A 19,157-nucleotide genomic window follows, 5' to 3' on the forward strand; every position below is an offset into this window, starting at 1 on the left:
CGGTATTAGTTAAAATATACACTAATTCTTTTGATGGTGACCAAGTTTATGCTGTTCATGCACTAGTCTTCAATTGGGGTAAGTTTTTGGATTTTAATTTAGCACTAGTCACCCTAGCTACATACTATGATATCAAGAAAGCGGGGGGGGGGGGGGATGTTTAAAGTTAGTAGCAATCATATACCAAGTATTTCTGACTTCCAGAATAGTTAACAACTGATCTGTTGGGAACTGGTAGGAATCAGAGTGCAGCGCATTGGAAGTGGGTGAAGAACCAACACCATACTGTTTTCAGCTAGAGCCAATAAGAGGCTCTACAGTATGAGGGAATGAGCCACTGTGCTGCTTGGTTAAGAATTACTGCCTGTGGTAAAACGAAAAAGCAGGCATCTAGCACTTTAAAGACTAACGAAATGATTTATTAGGTAATGAGCTCTTGTGGGACAGACTCACTACTTTAGATCTATGTAATTTCTGGTCCAGACCCAGATATATAGCTCAGAGGTCCAAAAAAATTGCAATAAAAATGACAAATCAAATTAAGTAAACTGTCAAAATCCCAATGCCCTTGGCCCTGGCTTATCCACCACGTGCGTGGCTCTGGCTCAATCCTCCTGGCCCCCGTTCAACCCCCACCACCAGCTCACCACCCCTCGCTCACAGCTCCAGCTCAACCCCTCCTGCCCTGGTTCAAGCCCCACCATGCGCAGCTCTAACTCAACCCCCGCTCCCCAGTTCAACTGCACCCCACCCCCACAAGCAGCTCTGGCTCAACTCCACCCCAACCCCTTCTGCAACCCTAACCCAGCCTAGACTTAACCCCCGCCCTGTCCCCTTCTCACAGCACCAACCATCCACCAGGCTTAACCCACCCCAACTGTTCTCCCCCAACCCCAGGACTTTCAAAAGGAGCTCCAGGTGTTCCTGCTGCTTCCCCAGCTGCAGAACATGTGTTCCACTGGGGAAAAAGCCCCCGCCCAACTTACCTGAAATTCAAATTACATGAGAGTGCATGGGACCACAACCCTCATATAAATCGAGGCACTACTGTACATGAACTGAAGGACAGATGAAGGGTGGGGGGTGTTAAGTGTCTAACACCATCTATTTTGATAGATTCTTATCACCTTTGTAAAGGAATTCTGGGTTTGTTCACAGCACCCCACAAGAATGGCCTAAACAAAACGCAGGAACATGGGTATGAAGGAAATTCAGAATAAAGAAGATTGTAGGAAGTGTATTCATTTTTTAATTATGTTTATTTTTTCTTAGATGGAAAGAGGTAGTGCCTACAGTCTATTTAATAAACTAACTGCATGATTCACAAGGTTAGGTTTTTTAATTTCCTTAGGAAAAAGGCTGCCAAAATATCTGAGGTTTCTCTTGCCATCTAAATGTCACAATAGAAAACCATTTCCAACTAAATCCCTTGAGAGCTTCATTGCTTCTAATTTATTCCAATTTATCTTTTTGGCTAGAGAACGTACCAAAATAACTATTATTTGTAGGACAGATTAACTTAGGCTTTAATAAATAGGACATCAGCTGCATATACAAGGATTTTGTTTCCTGATTCCCTGATCTTGATTCCTTGAATCCCTTGATGTTCCCTACTTCCTGCTTCAAATGGTTCTAATGCTAGACTGAACAGGAGGGAGGAGCAGTTCCCCCATAAGAGATCAAAATGGGACTGGAAAGGAAAAGAGACACTTTGCTATTTGTGAGAACGAGAGTTGGGTTTGGAATACAACATCCTTTATTTCATGGATAAAGCCTTCGTCAAACCAAATTTATCCAGGGTAAGAAACAAATATCACAAGTCTCAGAGGGGTTGCCGTATTAGTCTGTGTCCGCAAAAACAACAAGTCGTCCTGTAGTACCTTACAGACTAACAGATATTTTGAGGCATAAGCTTTCCTGGGCTTCATCAGATGCATGTAATGGAAATACCAGAGGCAGGTAACAAGATATCGTATGTTCAGTCTTACCAAAGGCTTTCTCTGCACTGAATGAAACCACTGCATGGGAATTTCTAAACAGTTATGGAATGCACAGCTCTAATCGACTGACTCTGAACCAGGCCATTTAAAAAAAAATCCCAGTTGATTGGCATGAAGTATACAACTCAGATTTTCAAGTCTCTTCGCTAATATTTTTGGAAAGTATTTTTACATGGATTAAGGAGATAGGTCTATAGCTGTTACATTTTTGCACACCCTAACCCAATTTTAATAGTATACTGATACTCAGACCAGGAGTTAACACTCCTTAGGCCAATTTTTTCAGCTTTTTTATACTGGGGACCAGCTGGCTGCCTTCCTAAACTGTGTCAGAAAGACCTAAGGGCATGGTGCCAATCCACCATCTGGGCATCCAGTTGTCTAAAGGAGCATTTCTCATCTTTACAGCCTCTCAAACATAACTCCCTTTTCCAAAGAAGGGACTGCAGACTCCTTCCTTGCAGCCTCCCAGCTCCTAGGCTTTGTACTGGTCCCTTCTGCTTCTATTCAGCTGAGCATAATTTTTTAGCAACTCCTGCTCTCCATCTCCTCATTCAGGTGCAACCTGGTGAGCTAACTGTCCTCCAGGGACAGCTTAACCCTTTCAAGTTACATGCAGAGTAGACAATTCTTTGCAGGCAGCATAACATTTATTTTAACTCACTTAACAAAAATAAAAAATAAAGAACCTGAACAAACACTGAGAAAACACCTGACAATCTTGTAACAAGTCAGTAACCCACATTATGGGGCTTCTCCCCTTCTAGGGAACCCAAAGCCACTCTTGTCTCAGTGTCTCACTGACAGTCTTCATCTAGCCCCTTACCTTAGGGCAAACTGCAGTCTGAAATGGCTGCTCATCATTGGCAAGGGGTTGGCTCTGCTGCCTTCCACTGCCCTGGCTGCCTCTCTGCTGCCCTAGTACCCTGAGGCCTTGCAACAGGCCCTGCAGCCTGGGGTTTGCCTGGCCATTGTTTCCCAGGCTCACCCTGCCTTTCCCCAGAACTGCTCTGTCCACGGTACCCAACTCTAGCAGGCAGCTAAGTCACTCTCCTTCCAGGGCTGGAGCAAGAGTGTCCACCCTGGCCAGACTCCTCAGCATGGCACATGTGACGTGCCCTCCTCCTGCTCTGTGCACACACCCCACTGCATGGTGGGCCAAGTGAGCAGCAGCGGCAGCCCCTGCGGCTGCAGCCCCCATGTGGCCCCGGTGGCGTGTTGCCGGCCACAGCCCAACGCCATTCAGTTAGAGCCATGGGTGGAGGGAGAGAGGCTGGGGGTACTTGACTTTGGGGAAGGGGTAGGGTATTTATTTAGAGTGGGGATGGGGGCAGGCTGTGGCAAACATGGAAGGACAACAAACAACAACAACAAGTATGGCAATCTTTGAATTACTACTGGACACCACTGGTCTATGTAACATCACCTCTGTAACTGGTTGTGATCTCAGGTTCACCCTACTAGAAATTATAAATGAGGAAATCCAAGATCAGTATCAGTTATATGAATAATACTGGTAGGATTAGATACAGGTCTAGTCAGGGAATTGTTAAATCACCCCAAACTACAAAAACAATTACATAAGCATGAGAAAAGTGCAAAAAGTTTTGATTACCACCACTCCACAAAGAAAACTGAACAAATGAACATATTAAGGGAATTACAAAACATGGCATTTTTGGGAAATGTTTTTGGGATTATCTCCCACAGCTACAAAATTTTTGAACATTTTGCATCCTATTGTACTTTTGATATTGCAGAGAATGATACTTATAGTACCCATTCTCATCTACAGGATTAAAAGGAAATGCCAACAACTAAAGCATGTGAGTGTGACCAATATGAGAAACAAGTGTGACAATGAATTATATCAGTACTAAATAAGATATGATGGCTTGACTTCCACAAAGGAAAGCTCTGAGTCTACACTGCGGAAGACCAAGCACTGGCGGAGATCACAAGATTATGAAGTGTTGGAATGGTAATGAGTTTACAACTCAACAAGGAGGGGAAATGTGTCAGGAGATTTTGCCTCAGTTCCCTGAAATGCCTTATAACATTTTAAATGGAAGAGTTACAAAAAAACGGGCAGAAGGGATTTAAAAGTCAGAGAAATTATAATTGATTTAATTGTACAGAAAATAAATCAAGAGAGCGTGAGGAGACTTTGGGATTCTTAGACTAATAACTAGTTTTGAGTACAAAACTTTAAAACAGAAAATATTAGTAGTTTAGATTAGAAAAAATCCAGTAATGGCAGCTACAGATTGAAGAAATATTGCATATTATATGATAACATAGCTTCCTATAACACATAATGGCAAATACCACTTCTAGTCAGGAAGGACTCACCAAAATAACACATAGGAATACATGGCACTTCCAGACAAAGTAGCTAAGGTTCATCCAAAGGTCAGAGCAAAAATTCCATAGGACTACATTGAGTCCATGAAAATAAATGGAGCTTGTTGTACATGTGTCTAATTAGTATACAATTAACATTTTATTCTATGGAAACTGGCTGAGCCTGAGTGTCACATCAATATATGTGTTATAAAGTAGCATATGCTAATCCCTGAAAGCTGATTAGCTATAATTTATTGTAATTCAGTCAATGAGCTGCAAATTGTATATAAAGGGGACAGCCCACAAGCTAAAACTCTATAGGGGATTGGGGACCTTGAAGAGAAAGGACACAAGACACCTGGAAAGAAGACAATACTTATGGAGCAACAGCCACATCAACAGCCTCCTGCTGGGTGAGAAAACTCACCAAAAATAGCTATATTACCTTACAGCAGTAGAAGAGCTAGTAGCTCACAGTCACTAGCTTGGAAACAATGCTTGCAGGCATGTGCACCACTACAGACTTCTGTGGTCACCATGCTGACAACTTTTGTGAGTAGCCCAGCTAACAGTATTTTTACCACAGGAGTAATAGCAGCAGCAATCCTTGGGTTCTGAGACTGAGTCAGGCAAGAAGCCAGTTCTACAACCCACCAGCCGGAGGCCACTGCAACAACTACCAAGCAGGTTTCCGTCTCTCCTGCCTGAAGTTACTGTTTCACATCGAAGACGACCACTTGATTAGGCATCCACCACACCCTCAGTCAACAGCTAGCTCAGACCATCTGTAAAAACAGACCCCAAGGACAAATTGTAGAGCTATAATTGATTTTCAAATATGACACCATAAATCAAGGATTGAACAGACTGGGAGTGGCTGGCCAACCACAAAAGAAGTTTCTCCTCTCTTGGTGTTCACACCGCCTCCACATTAGCTGCTGGAAGTGGGCCACGTCCTCCCTGACTCAATTGACCTTGTTGCTCCTGGCCTTCCTCTTGACTGGAACTCACTCCTTTTCATGAGTCTGTATAATTAGACCTGACTCCGGAATCTCCACTACACTGAGTCTGATGAAGTGGGTCTTTGCCCATAAAACCTTATGCTCCAAAATATCTGTGAGTCTATAAGGCGCCACACAACTTCTTCTTGTTTTTGTGGATACAGACTAACATAGCTACCCCTCTGATACCTGTCACCAAGTTTTGGGGTAGCATGTGAATCTAATAAGTGTTTTATTTCAATGCTCTTACTCCAAAATAAGAGTGTCCACCTGCAGACTTGCACTGAAGCAACAAAAATAGTAAAATTATAACACTGGTAAATTTGTAGAGATAAACTCTTAAAATAAATCCACTACCTTCACAGGAAGCTCGTAGAGATCAGTGTGTAGAAGAAATTCTAATTTATGTGATGATCCTATAGAATCATAGCAATTTAAATCTGAAAGGGGCCTTGGGAGCTGATCCCCTGAGCTGAGTCAGAGCCATATATAGCTATACCAGTGATACTTAGACCTCAGTTATTTAGGAGCCAAATTTGCAATCAATATTATGTAAAAGACCCACAAAATTCATTGTTTCATTTACTGTTTATAGTGTGAGCATCTCTTTCCTTTATATTCATACTTCTAGTCCTATCGCCTTTCTGAATTCAGAGTTTTGGGGTTCCAAAACATCATAATAAACCCTACTTTTATCAAAGTTCTCCCTGATGTAAAGCAGGTCTTCTATGGAGTATTCATCTTGCTTTCCTGTCCAAACAGTCAGACTGTACCTGTATTAAAAGAATTATTAAAAATACATATTTTTATCATAGCACAAAACACCAAACACACAAAAAAAGAGTACTAAAAGCCTTCTAAAACAATTAGGACTCAATTCAGATAAAATTACACATAAAAAGCTAAAGGGTGCTAACATTTGAAAGTGAACCATTCAAAAGTTAGGAAATAACAGAATTAGGGTTCCCTGGGCACTATTAATTCTGCACACTTTTGCCTGCGCATTGTGATATGGTCTTCAATTATATTATCATCTACTCCACCACCCCACACATGACCACAAGACAGATGAAGCTCAATGGTAGCTCTTCAATATTTCTTTTTCTTCTGACCATTCTATCTCTGCCTCTCTGATGTTAAGCAAATCATTTAAATCAAAATTTTGAGGAGTAAAGGGACTTCGAAGTAGCCCGGGCACTTTGAAGTACCTGCAGGTTAGCCGCAGTTACCCGCAAGCCGGCACTTTGAAGTTTAACACTTCAAAGTTGCTGCGGGGGCAGAATTAGCTTAATGAAGTGCTGCATATACACCGCAGCACTTCATTAATAATCTCCCAACACCCTACTTACCATGCTCCCCTCAAAGGTGGAAGCTAGTGTAGACATAGCCAGTGTATAGTATACAGAGTAGTATAAACAAGTCACTGTATGAAATTTTACTTTGTATTGACTTTGCTAATTATTTTTTCTGTAGTCTACTGTAAATCTAGGTAAATGTCTAGACCAGCTGATATACTGAACAGTCAAATTTAGCAAAGAAGTAACTAAAACAGGGTTATGAAAAATATTATGAAACCTTAACTATCGGTGGTATTATCGCACAAGATTGCAAAGCTATCTCATTAACTGAATTTATTATCCACCTTGAACACCTCACCAATATACTTCTCACTAATTAATCTGCCCCAAATTTATTCTAACATTTCAAAAAACAAAGTCAAACAAAACCACTATATAAAACAAACAAAAAAAATGTATTTTTCTTCACCAACAAAATATGAAAATCTTTACCCTCTCACCCCATGCCCCCCCAAAATTATATTGTCACAAGGCGCAAAACCGTCATTATTCAGTCTTAAATAAATGCTGTCTTCTGAATTTGCAGAGCTATAAAGAGAAGCTTTATGCCACTGAAATGGGAGACTTCCCAGGCCATCAATGAAATTCAACATTTACATCTATTTCCGGAATATTAAAAAAAAGACAGCAGAATTTAAAAGTACCAAGTTGAACCTCTCTAGTCTGGCACCCTTGGGACCTGACCTGAGCTGGATGAAAAAATTTGCTAGACAACAGGAGGTCAATATTGCCTAGCACATGACCAACATTTCCACTGCTTATTGGGCTCTTAGAAGATATTTAGGGGTAAATTACAGCTAAATAACAGCACAGAACACTGAGAGCCAGGACTGGTAGCTGCAAACAAACTTTATGGGACCACAGGAAACACGGTCACACCCATGATAATTGGTCTTCCAGCTAACTGAAATAATACTGGATTACCAAATTTGCCGAATGAGAGAACTCTGGATTAGAGATGTTCAACATGGATAAGAAGGTGTTTCTTTAAGTTTTTAAAGAGTATTTAGTTATTTCTGGATCTCAGTTCCCTACCTGTAAAATGAGAACAATACTTCCTTTTTAGATTTTAAACTCTTCAGGGCAGGGGGAAAGAAAAATAATCAGGAAATAAAATAATCCAACATGCTATAAAAATGTATGAGAATTGAAGAAAATGGCCAGCCCACATCTGCCTCTTAGGAACTGTGTGGGTAAAAGGCAAAAAAACTAAAAGTCTAATAACATCACAACATGAAATATAAATAAAGGCTTCACACATTTGCAAGTTGGATTCTTGCAACAAGCCAGAGCCTTGTTTAAATATGGTGTGGTATTTGTGAACTCCATGAATCTTGCAACTGCACTAAAACCTGAGTAACCACTGCAACTCCTGATAATGAATTCTGGTGTAGTATTATTTGGGGATATAAATCCAAAATAAATAAGGTTCATTTTATAAGAAAGAAATTGTTCAGAGTACCTTTTCACCTCCCTTGTCCAGCACCAACAGGACCTACTTGGTTCTGAATGAGGGAGTTTGCAGGCGAAAGCAGGCCCCCTGCCTCCAGCCCCCTGAGCCTGCTGTCCCTCCCTGATGCCGACTCTACCTCCTTACCACTGGTCACCCTGCCTCCATGCCCCCCAGCTTCAGCCCCAGCAGCCCCCTTACCTCTGGCCCAGTCTTGGGCCCTGATCCTGGATGCATCTGGGCTGCCAGATGCAGCCCCAGCCTCCTGCAGAGGCTGGATCCAGCCATGGCCAGGCTGCAGGATGTGGACCTGGGTGGGGGTGGGGTACTGGCTCCAGCTGCTGCTGGGTGGCCAACGTGGCCCGAGGGTGCCAATATGGCCCTATACCCGGGGACACAAGCACTGCTGAGTGCCACCGCCCCCACCCCGTTGCTGGGCTCCCAGTCACTGGCCCGCCTCCTAATAATCTCCCAGCCTGGGGCTCTCTGCTCCAGTAACATCTGTGGTCCAGCCAGACCGTGGATGCTGTCAGACCAGAGAACCCCAGTTCTGTGTGGTACAAACTGTATTATATACTAACACTGTATCTGCTATCTGCCTGCTCCAACACCCCATAGGAAAAACCCTGCAGCAAGTCTAACAGTCTCTTGTACAGTGTGAGTACAGCGCGTAGCATGTTGAGGCCCTGATCATGGCTGGAACCTGTAGGAACTACTGTAAAACTAAAATAGCCCATGTGCACCACTAGAATGCCCACAGACCTACTGAGGATTAGATAACAAAGTAATTGAAAAAAAAATCTCTTCAGAAGTCTGGGCATTCATTCATTGTACCTTATTTCTTTTCCTATAAAATTACTATGAACTTCCATATAAACAACCTCATATTTGAAGTTATTTACATCACGGAATTTCGTGAAATGTAACGCAATCGAATTAACCTCTAATACTACAACACAAGAAGCAATGGGCTTAAATTGCAGCATGGGAAGTTAAGGATGGACAGTAGGAAAAGCTTCCTGTCAAGGTGATTAAACATTGGAATAAATTGCCTAGGGAGGCCGTGGAATCCCCATCATTAGAGATATTTAAGAGCAGGTTAGACAAACACCTGGCACAGATGATTTAGATATCGCTTGGTCCTGCCATGAATGCAGGGGACTAGACTTGATGACCTCTCAAGGTCTCTTCCAGTTCTAGTATTCTATGAAAATACAAAATGTGACAATTTATGTGACTTGATTTCAAAACAAGAGATTAAAAACTACTGAGTCTATTTGAATATATGAGAATTGAGAAGTCTTTGTGATGGAACAGTGTTATGTGCCAGTTTCAAGTCTCTGGAGATTCAGTTATGAAACAATTTGAAAAATAAGTTTTGTGGATTTTTAATATTTTGCACACATAAATTGCCACACTTTTTTGCAGCAGACAAAATATCTTTAATCCATATATTTTATAAGAAAAATTGCCATTTTAAAATCTTTTCATTTTGCTCTTTTATAGACAATGTAGTAGTGATCTTGAATGCAAATGACATAAATTTAAAAAGTAAGTAACTTGAAAAAAAGCTTTTTAATATGATTTATAACATGTTTGCACATAATAAATGTAAAAGACAGATACTAGTCAGTCGTTAATCATGAAAATGACTAAACTGGAAACCCTCAAACTTACCTGTTTGACTTCTGTAATAACCAAAGCAATTCAGATTTTGACTGTCGTATCAAAGCTGCTCTTACAGGGAATGTTACAGGCTGAGTAAGTGCACCACATATCTGAGCCATCTCTTTCACCATTGCCCAGCTGTATCCTAATGGAAAGATCATTTGATGCAGTATTAAGAAACGCCTTAAATTCCAGTCAGATTATAAACGTATAATGATCGATAAAATAATTAGGCTTAAAAATATATCACTGTTCCATACTGTCAACATGTGGCTTTTGTGAAAATATGTGACTGCTAAATATGAAATTAAATAAAACATGACAAACAGGGGAGGGACGCAGGAGCTGTGGTTTGACTCTGTCCCCCCAGCGTGAGGCTAGGTGGAAGGGCCAGGATCCTTGTCCCATACCACCTCTCACCCCTCCTAAGAGCAGGCAGTGTGGGGTCAAGAGTAGAAAGAGGATGCAAGCAACACTGGGTGCATCTGCTAGTGAACTTATATTTGCAAATTATGTGTTTCAGTTACTGAAGTGTTATTTGTAATTGTCAAAGAAATTAGACAGGATGAAATCCTGGCGACTAGAATAGCAAAAGCAAGAGCGAGTTGGAAGGCGATGGATAAGATCTGGAAAAGCAAACCAACTAGCTTAAGAACGAAGCTGGGCGTCTCGAAAACATGTGTATTCAGCAGCATGTTGTGCAGATGTGAGACACGGGTGATAACAAAAGATTTGAAAAGAAGAATACTGGCGTTCGAAAGGAGTTGTTATAGAAAGATTCTGAGAATAGGACAGATGCAGAAGGTCACCAATGAGGAATTATATAGGAACATACAGCCAAAAGAGACCCTGCTGCAGAAGGTTATAAAATGGAAGCTGCAACTATTTGGACATATTTGCAGCATGAATGACGAACGAAAAATCAAGACCCTAATATTCGGCATGATGGATGGTTCAAAAAGGAGACGCAGAACCCACAGATAATGGAGAGATGATGTAGTAGATTGGTGCAGAGCCAGTCTACAGAAACTAAGCCACTCTGCACTGAATAGGGAAAGATGGAAGGAAATAGTGAGAGAAGCATCAAACTGATGGCTGAGCCCATGGTTATTGATGATGATGATGAAATCCTGGCATGTGTTTCTACTGGTGGTGCACATAAGCACATTTCACAGTGCACCTAACAAAATTTAATCCACACATTGATGGAAAAGAAGAGAGGGAACATTGGTCCTAAGCAACCAGAATATTGCAGGAGAAGTCTGCCTAAGCTGCATGTATCCCACAGGCATTCCATCCACCCACACTCTTACCTCCCCTGGGCAGGGACATGAGAGCTGAATTCAGGCAGAAGGGTGAATGAGGCAGCCAAGGTCAGAAAATTCAGTCAACAACCTGTCATATTTTGCTCATGCCTTGAAGACACTCCATGTTGCTACTGCCTGGTATTCAGAAAAATGAGCATACCCAGAGGGAAGAAGTTAGTTGAGGAGCATTAGTGGTGCACATACATGGCAGGGACAGGAGGCTGACTCTCCGCTTGCTTGCTCTAACCACTTCATCTGGGCTGCTGCTGCTGCCCAGATCTCGCTCTGATTTCCAGTAGGCAACAGGTCATGGACAACAGTAGGGCTGAGGAAATGGCCAGGGCCAACAGACAGCAGCCTGGTAGTGATTATGGCCCCTGCCCAGGAAAAGAGGAACCATCTGAGGCTACAGAAAGGGGTAGGACTCAGAGAGCAGCACCAAGGGGAAGAAGAAAACTAGGAAGAAACTTGGGTGCTCGGCTAGGTTGCATGGGGGCAGGGGAAGAGAAGGAGCAGAAGGGCTAAGAAAGGGAGCAAGAAGGTGCGGGAATGGTAGATCCTCAAAAAAATGCAGTCTGTGGGCCTCATTGAGCAGGACTCTTGTGAACCACTCTAACAATTGCGTAATGTCCACGGTGAGTATTCAATTCTAATTTGCCATTTACCAACTTTTAAGGAGTGGGAATTAAATGCCCGGATAACTTTATCCACAATATATCACCACCACTGGCGCAATGCACTCTGCAAGGGTGCGCTGCAACGAGCTGGGAGAAAGAAGGACCCAACCGACCAGTTACTCAAATACAATTAGCTGCTTCTGCCTAAAACAATACAACAGCAGTATTACAACCAGGTTACAAGAGGACAAAATCAATCTATGCTGTGGGCAAGGGCAATACACAGGTAACTGTCACGTTATCTATTCTAACTTTACCCTTTCTAACAAACTATGTCAGCATCTTCTGAAAAGAAAGTTACATGAAAATCATGTAGTACCTCCTCAAAAGCAGAAACAATCAGTCCAAATCTGTATGTTCAGTACTAGTTATACTGTTACATGTGAAGTTTTAAACTGGAAAGAATGAAAATGAAATTTTATGTTTGGTACCTTTGGCTGCTCATTATTGATTTTGTTATCTAATACAAGTGCACACACCATAAACCATCGTTTTCCATTTGGCAGTTTATAAAAGTCTTCACATAATCTCTTTGATGGAAAGGCCATTTGGTGAGAAAATGCAACAGATGCAAACTGAGAAGATCAACTGCTTTTCATATTAATGATAATAAAATGAGGTAAGAATGAAACAAAAGCTCTTGCCTTAGTTAATATCAGTATGCAAAATTGAACAGAACTATAATTAAATATTTAAACCTGTATAAAAATTCCTTGGATAGGCAGGTTTGGTTTTCACTTTTTAAGATTTCATGGCTAAGCTGTATGCAAGAGTAAACATGGCCTGATTTACAAAATAATCTCAGCAGGGTAGCTGTTTTAGTGTGTAGCATCATAAAAAAACAAGCAATCCTATAGCATCTTGAAGATCAACAAAATGTATTTATTAGATAATGAGCTTTTGTGCGTAAGAGCCTCTTCTTCAGATTTGAATAGATAATAAGAAACCAGGGTTTATACAGCAGGAGAAGGGAAGGAAGGAAACAAGAAAAATAAAAGGTGTGGGAGCGTCACCTGTCATTTATAGAACCAGTAGAAAAAGTAAATTAAGTGTGATGTGTGCCATTCCTGCAAGTATCAAAGGTGGGGAAACTGACCTTGTAATGCCTAAAATAATTGAGATGTCTGTTAATGCCAAGGTTAAATAAAGATCTTATTTGAACTATCAGGCTGTCTTGAACCATCTCATTGTTCCTAATTACTGCAGAAATCTGAAGAACAAGGATTAGTTTCATAGAACATTCATAACTAAGGGCCTGATCTTGTGGTAATTCAGTGGAAGTTTTGACCAGCATGAGACTGAAATATTAATAACTGGAAGGATTGACCATAGCACTGTAAAAGCCCTGATACCTAAGGAACAGGTTAAATACATAAATACAGTTATGTATATGGTGCCTCTATATACATTCATAAACCCTATTTTCTGCAAAATTATATACATTTAGTAACATTATTTTCTTTTAGTCTAATTTATATTATTTAGTTTTTTAAAACAGACACTAAAGTCAGTTTTCATGAGAAGAAACCGTATGTATGTTATTGAAACAAACATGGAGAAATGTTTGAAGCCTTCCAGCATGTAAATCTTCCATCTTTACCTTTATTGCATTGCTGAGGCTGCCACCCAGTCGTCCACCCCAGTGATAAGGTCACATCTGGGAAAAAGGAAGTTACTGTGTCTAGAAATCCTTTTGCATCCACAACAGCATTACTGCCATTAGGTCCAGGGAGAATGTCTGCATTAATCCAGACAGGTCGCCTCAAATGTAGCTTTATGCCTTCAAGAAGCAACATAGCGGGCTGAACCGCTGCCAGACTGCAAAGATAAACACACTATCAACAAGACAACAGATTCCTAATGACGTGACAAGAAAAAAAATACTGTACGCACACACTCTATTGAAACTGTATCTTCGAGATTTGACTAGTTTAGGCAATGCTGTTAATCAGCTGCTGGATAGTTCTTTTACGAAGCCTCATCCCAATTCACAGACAATTTACAAAGCTTATGTGAGTAAACCTCATGCCTCACTGTTGCACGATATGGCGCATGGACTGCTTCATGACCACTCAGAGCTCTGGAGTGAGCTACCTGATAAATCAAGATGTCTTTCTCTTCATTGTGCCGAGGCTGAGATTCCCACCTTCTCTGGTTTATTAAGACACCTCTATTTACTATTCTCCTGCCTTATACACAAACATGCTTTTCAGAACATCCTTTCAAAGCTTGAAGATTTTCCTAGACAAGAAGAAAAAAGAATTCTCCCAAGGAACACTCCAAAGAAACACTTCTGTCTGCCTCTTTCTGGTCTTATCTTAATATTCCAAGCTCTCAGAATTAAGCAACATATAAGGCCCAAACTGATATTGTTTGTATTACTGCAGTGCCTAGAAGCCCCCGTCATGGACAGCACCCTATTGTGCTAGGTGCTATCCAAAAAACAAAGAGACATCATGCAGAATTTATATCTACATATAAATTGACAAACCAAGCTTGACAACACTGCCCCCCCACCTTCGTTGCCAAGCTTTTCATCGGCATCATGATAAAGAAGAGTTTTAAAGAGGCAAGAGAAACTAAAGGAGGAAAATTAATTGTTTTTGTGGATGCTTACAGGGATCATTTCCCAAACATGAGGGGCAGCAGGAAAAAAAAAAAAAGGATGAATATGCTTGTGTGAAAATTACACATGGGAGATGGAGGTCAACATGAAAATTAATTTTAACAGTATTATTTGAAAAACCCTACTGCACTTTTCCTTTTCTTCCCCCTTCCTCGCTGACACCTACAGAATCAACAACAATAAAACAATCTAACCTACCCACGTAGCTGGTATTTTCATAAACACATAAAATCTGTAAATGTCAAGGATATAGTTCTATCATTAAGGACAAAAATATAAAGAGCACTTTACAGCTGTCCTTCAAGTTTTCCCTTTCCATTGTACACTAGATCATGCACTTCAAAATGTGGGGGTAGAATTGCCATGTACACTGTAAAAACAGCGACTGTGCATGAATATTAAGGCACAAGTTCATGGAATTTTCCATCAGAAATCATTCTAATGGAAAATTTCCAGCCATCTCTACTGATTATCACCCCATTTTTAATTTCTTTCAGTGCTGAACAGCATTTGGTCTCTGCTAGCATGTTAGCTGAACTGACACTTCACAGGGCTATGTCAACTCTCTGTCTTCTAATAACATTTTAGGTAAACCATGCAATGCCTGAGTTGTATCCATCTATGCTTTTCCTCATAATGAAAACAGTAGGAACACCAAAAAGGAGAGGTGAAATAATGACACCAGTTTCTATGTTGTGACATTTTCTCAAGTCAGTGTTTATTTTAACTGTGCATTCTGCCTAGTGGTCAGATCAGGCATCAGAAATCAAAGACTAGAGTCAGAGCCGCAGCCCAGGGTCAAACTGAACAGGACTGGAGGCAAATGTCAAGCATCAATACAGAGCTGTTAATAAGAAGCCAAAGCCATAGGTCACACTGGAAGTCAGGAACTGGAGCTAGTAGGATAGCAGGCAAGGAGGGTTTCAAGGCAGGGGGTGAACAGAGGCAAGGCTAGTGGAGCAGGAATACATTAACACAGCCCTGTGGACCCCCACCCCTCACATGGCAGGATCACCAGCAGCTGCTCCCCACTGCTAGGGACGAGCCCCAAGCTTTCCAGGTTGGAATGGGGCAGGCCATAACTGGATCCAGTTCCTGGGCTCTCCTTGGTGGGGCAGGAAGAAGCAGCTCTGTTTGTTACCACTCTCCCTCCCCCCTGCACCTTCCTAGGTGAACAGCGCAGGGAACCACTTGTCTGGAGGCTTTTTCCCTGCTGCTCCCACTGGCTGTGATTCCAGCCAATGGGACCAGGAGGGGGCACAGTGCAACATGTGCACCCTGGGGAGCTGCACCCGCTAAGCGTCCCACCCTCATCTTCCTCCTGTACTGTCCCTCCTGCCCAGCCCCCTTTCCTCCTGCACCAGTGTTCTCTGTAAAATGAGTGCTTGGGCACCTGCCCAAGAGAGATTCTGGTGCCACACAGCTGACTAGCAGTGTGCCTATAGCTGGCAGCGCGTGTTTCTATTGGTGGGGCATACGCATGCATGCCTGGGTGCACCTAACAAAATGTATTCCACCCATGTATGGGGGAGAAAAGAGGGAACACTCCCCCCGACCACTGCCAGACTTTTCCTGCACCCTTCTGCCAGCCCAGATCCTGCACCCCTGTGAACACCTGCAACCCACTCCCACCCAGACCCCTCACCTCCAGTCTGCTCTTGCATTCTCCCTCTGACCCAAACCCCTACCACATTCCTAACCCACTCCTGCATCCTATGTCCTGCCCAGAACCTGCACTCTTGTCCATATCCTGCTCCATGGCTCCTCTTCCCACACACTAAACCCCTCATTTTTGGCCCTCTGTGGGAGCCCACAAAATCTAATTGCCCTTGGCCCCCAGAAGTGAATCTGGCCTGGGGGAAGTCCCGAACCTCAGACCATGCTGCCCTCCTCCCATGGGCTGGAGCACAAGTAGGGGTGAGGTGTTTCAGTCAGCCCCCAAACCAAAAAAAGGTTTCCACCCTGTACCAGGTTCACATCCAGTCTTGTTCCCCAAAATTACTTCCCTTTCCTTCTGCTCCTCCTTTACTCCTGACTCCCCGCAACCTTCGTCTTGCTTGAGAGGGGTGTGAGAAATACGTCTTTCCATATTGTAATTTAAATGAATTATTACTCACAATGTTTAATTAATATGACTAGTAAGGAATTCGTGTGTCAAAAATATATCTTGAATCTTGTTTTCTGTATTGTTACAGACATACTTGCTGAACAGGTTTCTTAAACAAAATTACTAACATAAATGAAACTGGGTTGATTATGTGCTATTCTGACAACTAAAATATGCAGAATTTTCATAACATAAAATCATAGAATTCTAGGGGTGCAAGGGAATTCAGGAGGTTATCTAGTCCAGCCTCCTGCCTAAAGCAGGATCAACTCCAACTAAATCGTCCCAGCCATGACTATGACAAGCCAGGACTTAAAAACCTCTAGGTATGGAGAGTCTACCACCTTTTTTTGGTAATGCATTCCAGTGCTTCACCGTCCTCCTGGTGAAACAGTTTTTCCTAATATCCAATCTACACCTCTCCCTCTGTAACTTCAGACCATTGCTCCTTGTTCTGACATCTGTCACCATTGAGAACAGTCTCTCTCCATCTTCTACAGAGCCCCTTTTCAGGAAGTTGACTGAGGGGTGATTTGATAGCAGCCTTCTTCTCTTCTGCAAACTAAATAAGCCCAAATCTCTCAGCCACTCATCATAGGTCATGTGCTCCAACCCCTTAATTATTTTTGTTGCCCTCGGCTGAACCTTCTCCAATGCATCCACATCCTTTCTATTCTAGGGGGCCCAGAAGTGGACGCAATACTCCAGATGTGGCCTCACCAGCGCCAAGAAGAGGGGAATAACAACTGCTCTAGATCAGCTGGAAATGATTCTCCAAATGCACCCCAATATGACATTAGCCTTTTTGGCTACAAGGTCACACTGCTGACTCATATCCAGCCTCTCATCTACTGTAATCCCCAGGATTTTTTTTTTTTTTTTTTTGCATCACTGCTACTTAGCCAGTCAGTCCCCAGCCTGTAAACAGTGCTTGGGATTCTTCATCTCATGTGCAGGACTCTGCACTTCTCCTTGTTGAGCCTCATCAAATCTCTTTTAGCTCAATCCTCCAGTTTGTCTAGGTCACTCTGGACCCTAACCCTACCATTCAATGTATCTACCTGACCCACTAGCTTAGTGTCATCTGCATATTTGCTGAGGGTGCAATCCATCCGCTCATCAAGGTCATTAATAAAGATGTTGAACAGTACTGGCCCTAGAACCAATCCTTGGGGCACTCCATTTGAAACTGACTGTCAACCAGACACTGAGCCATTGACCCACTGCCCACTGGACCCATCAATCAAGCCAGCTATCTATCCATCTTACAGTCCATGTATCTAATCCATACTTCCTTAACTTATGGGCAAGAATGCTGTTGGAGACTGTATCAAAAGCTTTACTAAAGTCAAGGTATATCATATCCATTGACTTCCCCATGTCCACAGAGCCAGTTACCTCATCACAGAAGCTAATCAGATGGGTCAGACACAACCTGCCCTTGGTGAATCCATGCTGACTAGTCTTGATCACTTCCCCTCTTCCACGAGCTCCAAAATGGATTCCCTGAGGATCTCCTCCATGATTTTTCCAGGGACTGAGATAGAGCTGACCAGTCTATAGTTTCCTGGATTGTCCTTTCCTTTTTTAAAACATGGGCACTACATTTGCGTTCTTCCAATCTTTAAGGACCTCTCCCAAACTCCACAAATTTTCAAAGATAATAGCCAAAGGTTCTGCAATGACACCTGCCAATTCCCACACTACCCTTGGATGCATTAAATTTGGACCCATGGATTTGTGTGCGTCTAGCTTTTCTAAATAGCTCTTAACCCGTTCTTTCCCCACAGAGGGCTTCCCACCTCCTTCCCATATTGCATTGCCTAGTGCCATACTCGGGGAGCTAACCTTGTCTGTGAAGACTGACGTAAAAAAAGCATTGAGTACTCCAGCCTTTCCCACATCCTCTGTCACCAGTATCTGAGGAGTAGCTGTGTTAGTCTGGATCTGTAACAGCAATGAAGGGTCCTGTAGCACCTTACAGACTAACAGAAAAGTTCTGAGCATGAGCTTTCGTGAGCACAGACTCACTTCTTCATTTCCAAGACCAGCATCTGAAGAAGTGAGTCTGTGCCCATGAAAGCTCATGCTCAAAACTTTTCCGTTGGTCTATAAGATGCCACAGGACCCTTCATTGCTCTGTCACCAGGTTACCTCACTCATCCAGTAACGACCCCACACCCTTCCTGATATTGTTAACATACCTGTAGAAACCCTTCTTGTTGCCCTTCACATTTTTAAGCACATTTAAAACAGTATGGTTGTGTCTACACTAGCACTCCCCTTTCGAAAGGGGGATACTAATGAGACACCTCAAGATATGCTAAAGAGGCACTGCAATGAATATGCAGCACCTCATTAGCATAATGGTGGCCGCAGCACTTTGAAAGTGCCACTTTTGAACGTGTATGGCTCATCCACACGGGGTCCTTTTTGAAAGGACCCTGCACACTTTGAAATCCCCTTATTCCTATAACCAACTAGGAATAAAGGGATTTTGAAGTGTGCAGGGTCCTTTTGAAAAGGGCTCCATGCAGAAAAGCCAGTCACAATCAAAAGCGACACTTGAAGTGCCACGGCCACTGTTATGCTAACGAGGTGCTGCATATACATTGCA

General features: G+C 42.4%; 1 protein-coding gene across 3 annotated transcripts in view; it reads right to left on the reverse strand.

Annotated features, from left to right (window-relative positions):
• FAM151B (family with sequence similarity 151 member B) overlaps positions 1-19,157 on the reverse strand; it is a 30,494-nt gene that overhangs the window by 4,643 nt on the left and 6,694 nt on the right. The window contains exons 4-7 of one of the 3 annotated variants that reach the window (XM_074995397.1): positions 13,408-13,625; positions 9,833-9,968; positions 6,038-6,120; positions 917-5,131 (exon numbers count right to left, since the gene is read on the reverse strand). In XM_074995397.1, coding sequence (XP_074851498.1) covers positions 5,118-5,131; positions 6,038-6,120; positions 9,833-9,968; positions 13,408-13,625 — 451 coding nt within the window. In that variant the 3' untranslated portion in view covers positions 917-5,117. Of the gene's footprint in view, positions 1-915; positions 6,121-9,832; positions 9,969-13,407; positions 13,626-19,157 lie in introns of those variants that run through there. The other 2 variants (XM_074995395.1, XM_074995394.1) reach the window with 2 other exon arrangements.

Source organism: Carettochelys insculpta, chromosome 5, assembly GCF_033958435.1.
Source record: "Carettochelys insculpta isolate YL-2023 chromosome 5, ASM3395843v1, whole genome shotgun sequence".
NCBI classification, from domain to species: domain Eukaryota; kingdom Metazoa; phylum Chordata; order Testudines; family Carettochelyidae; genus Carettochelys; species Carettochelys insculpta.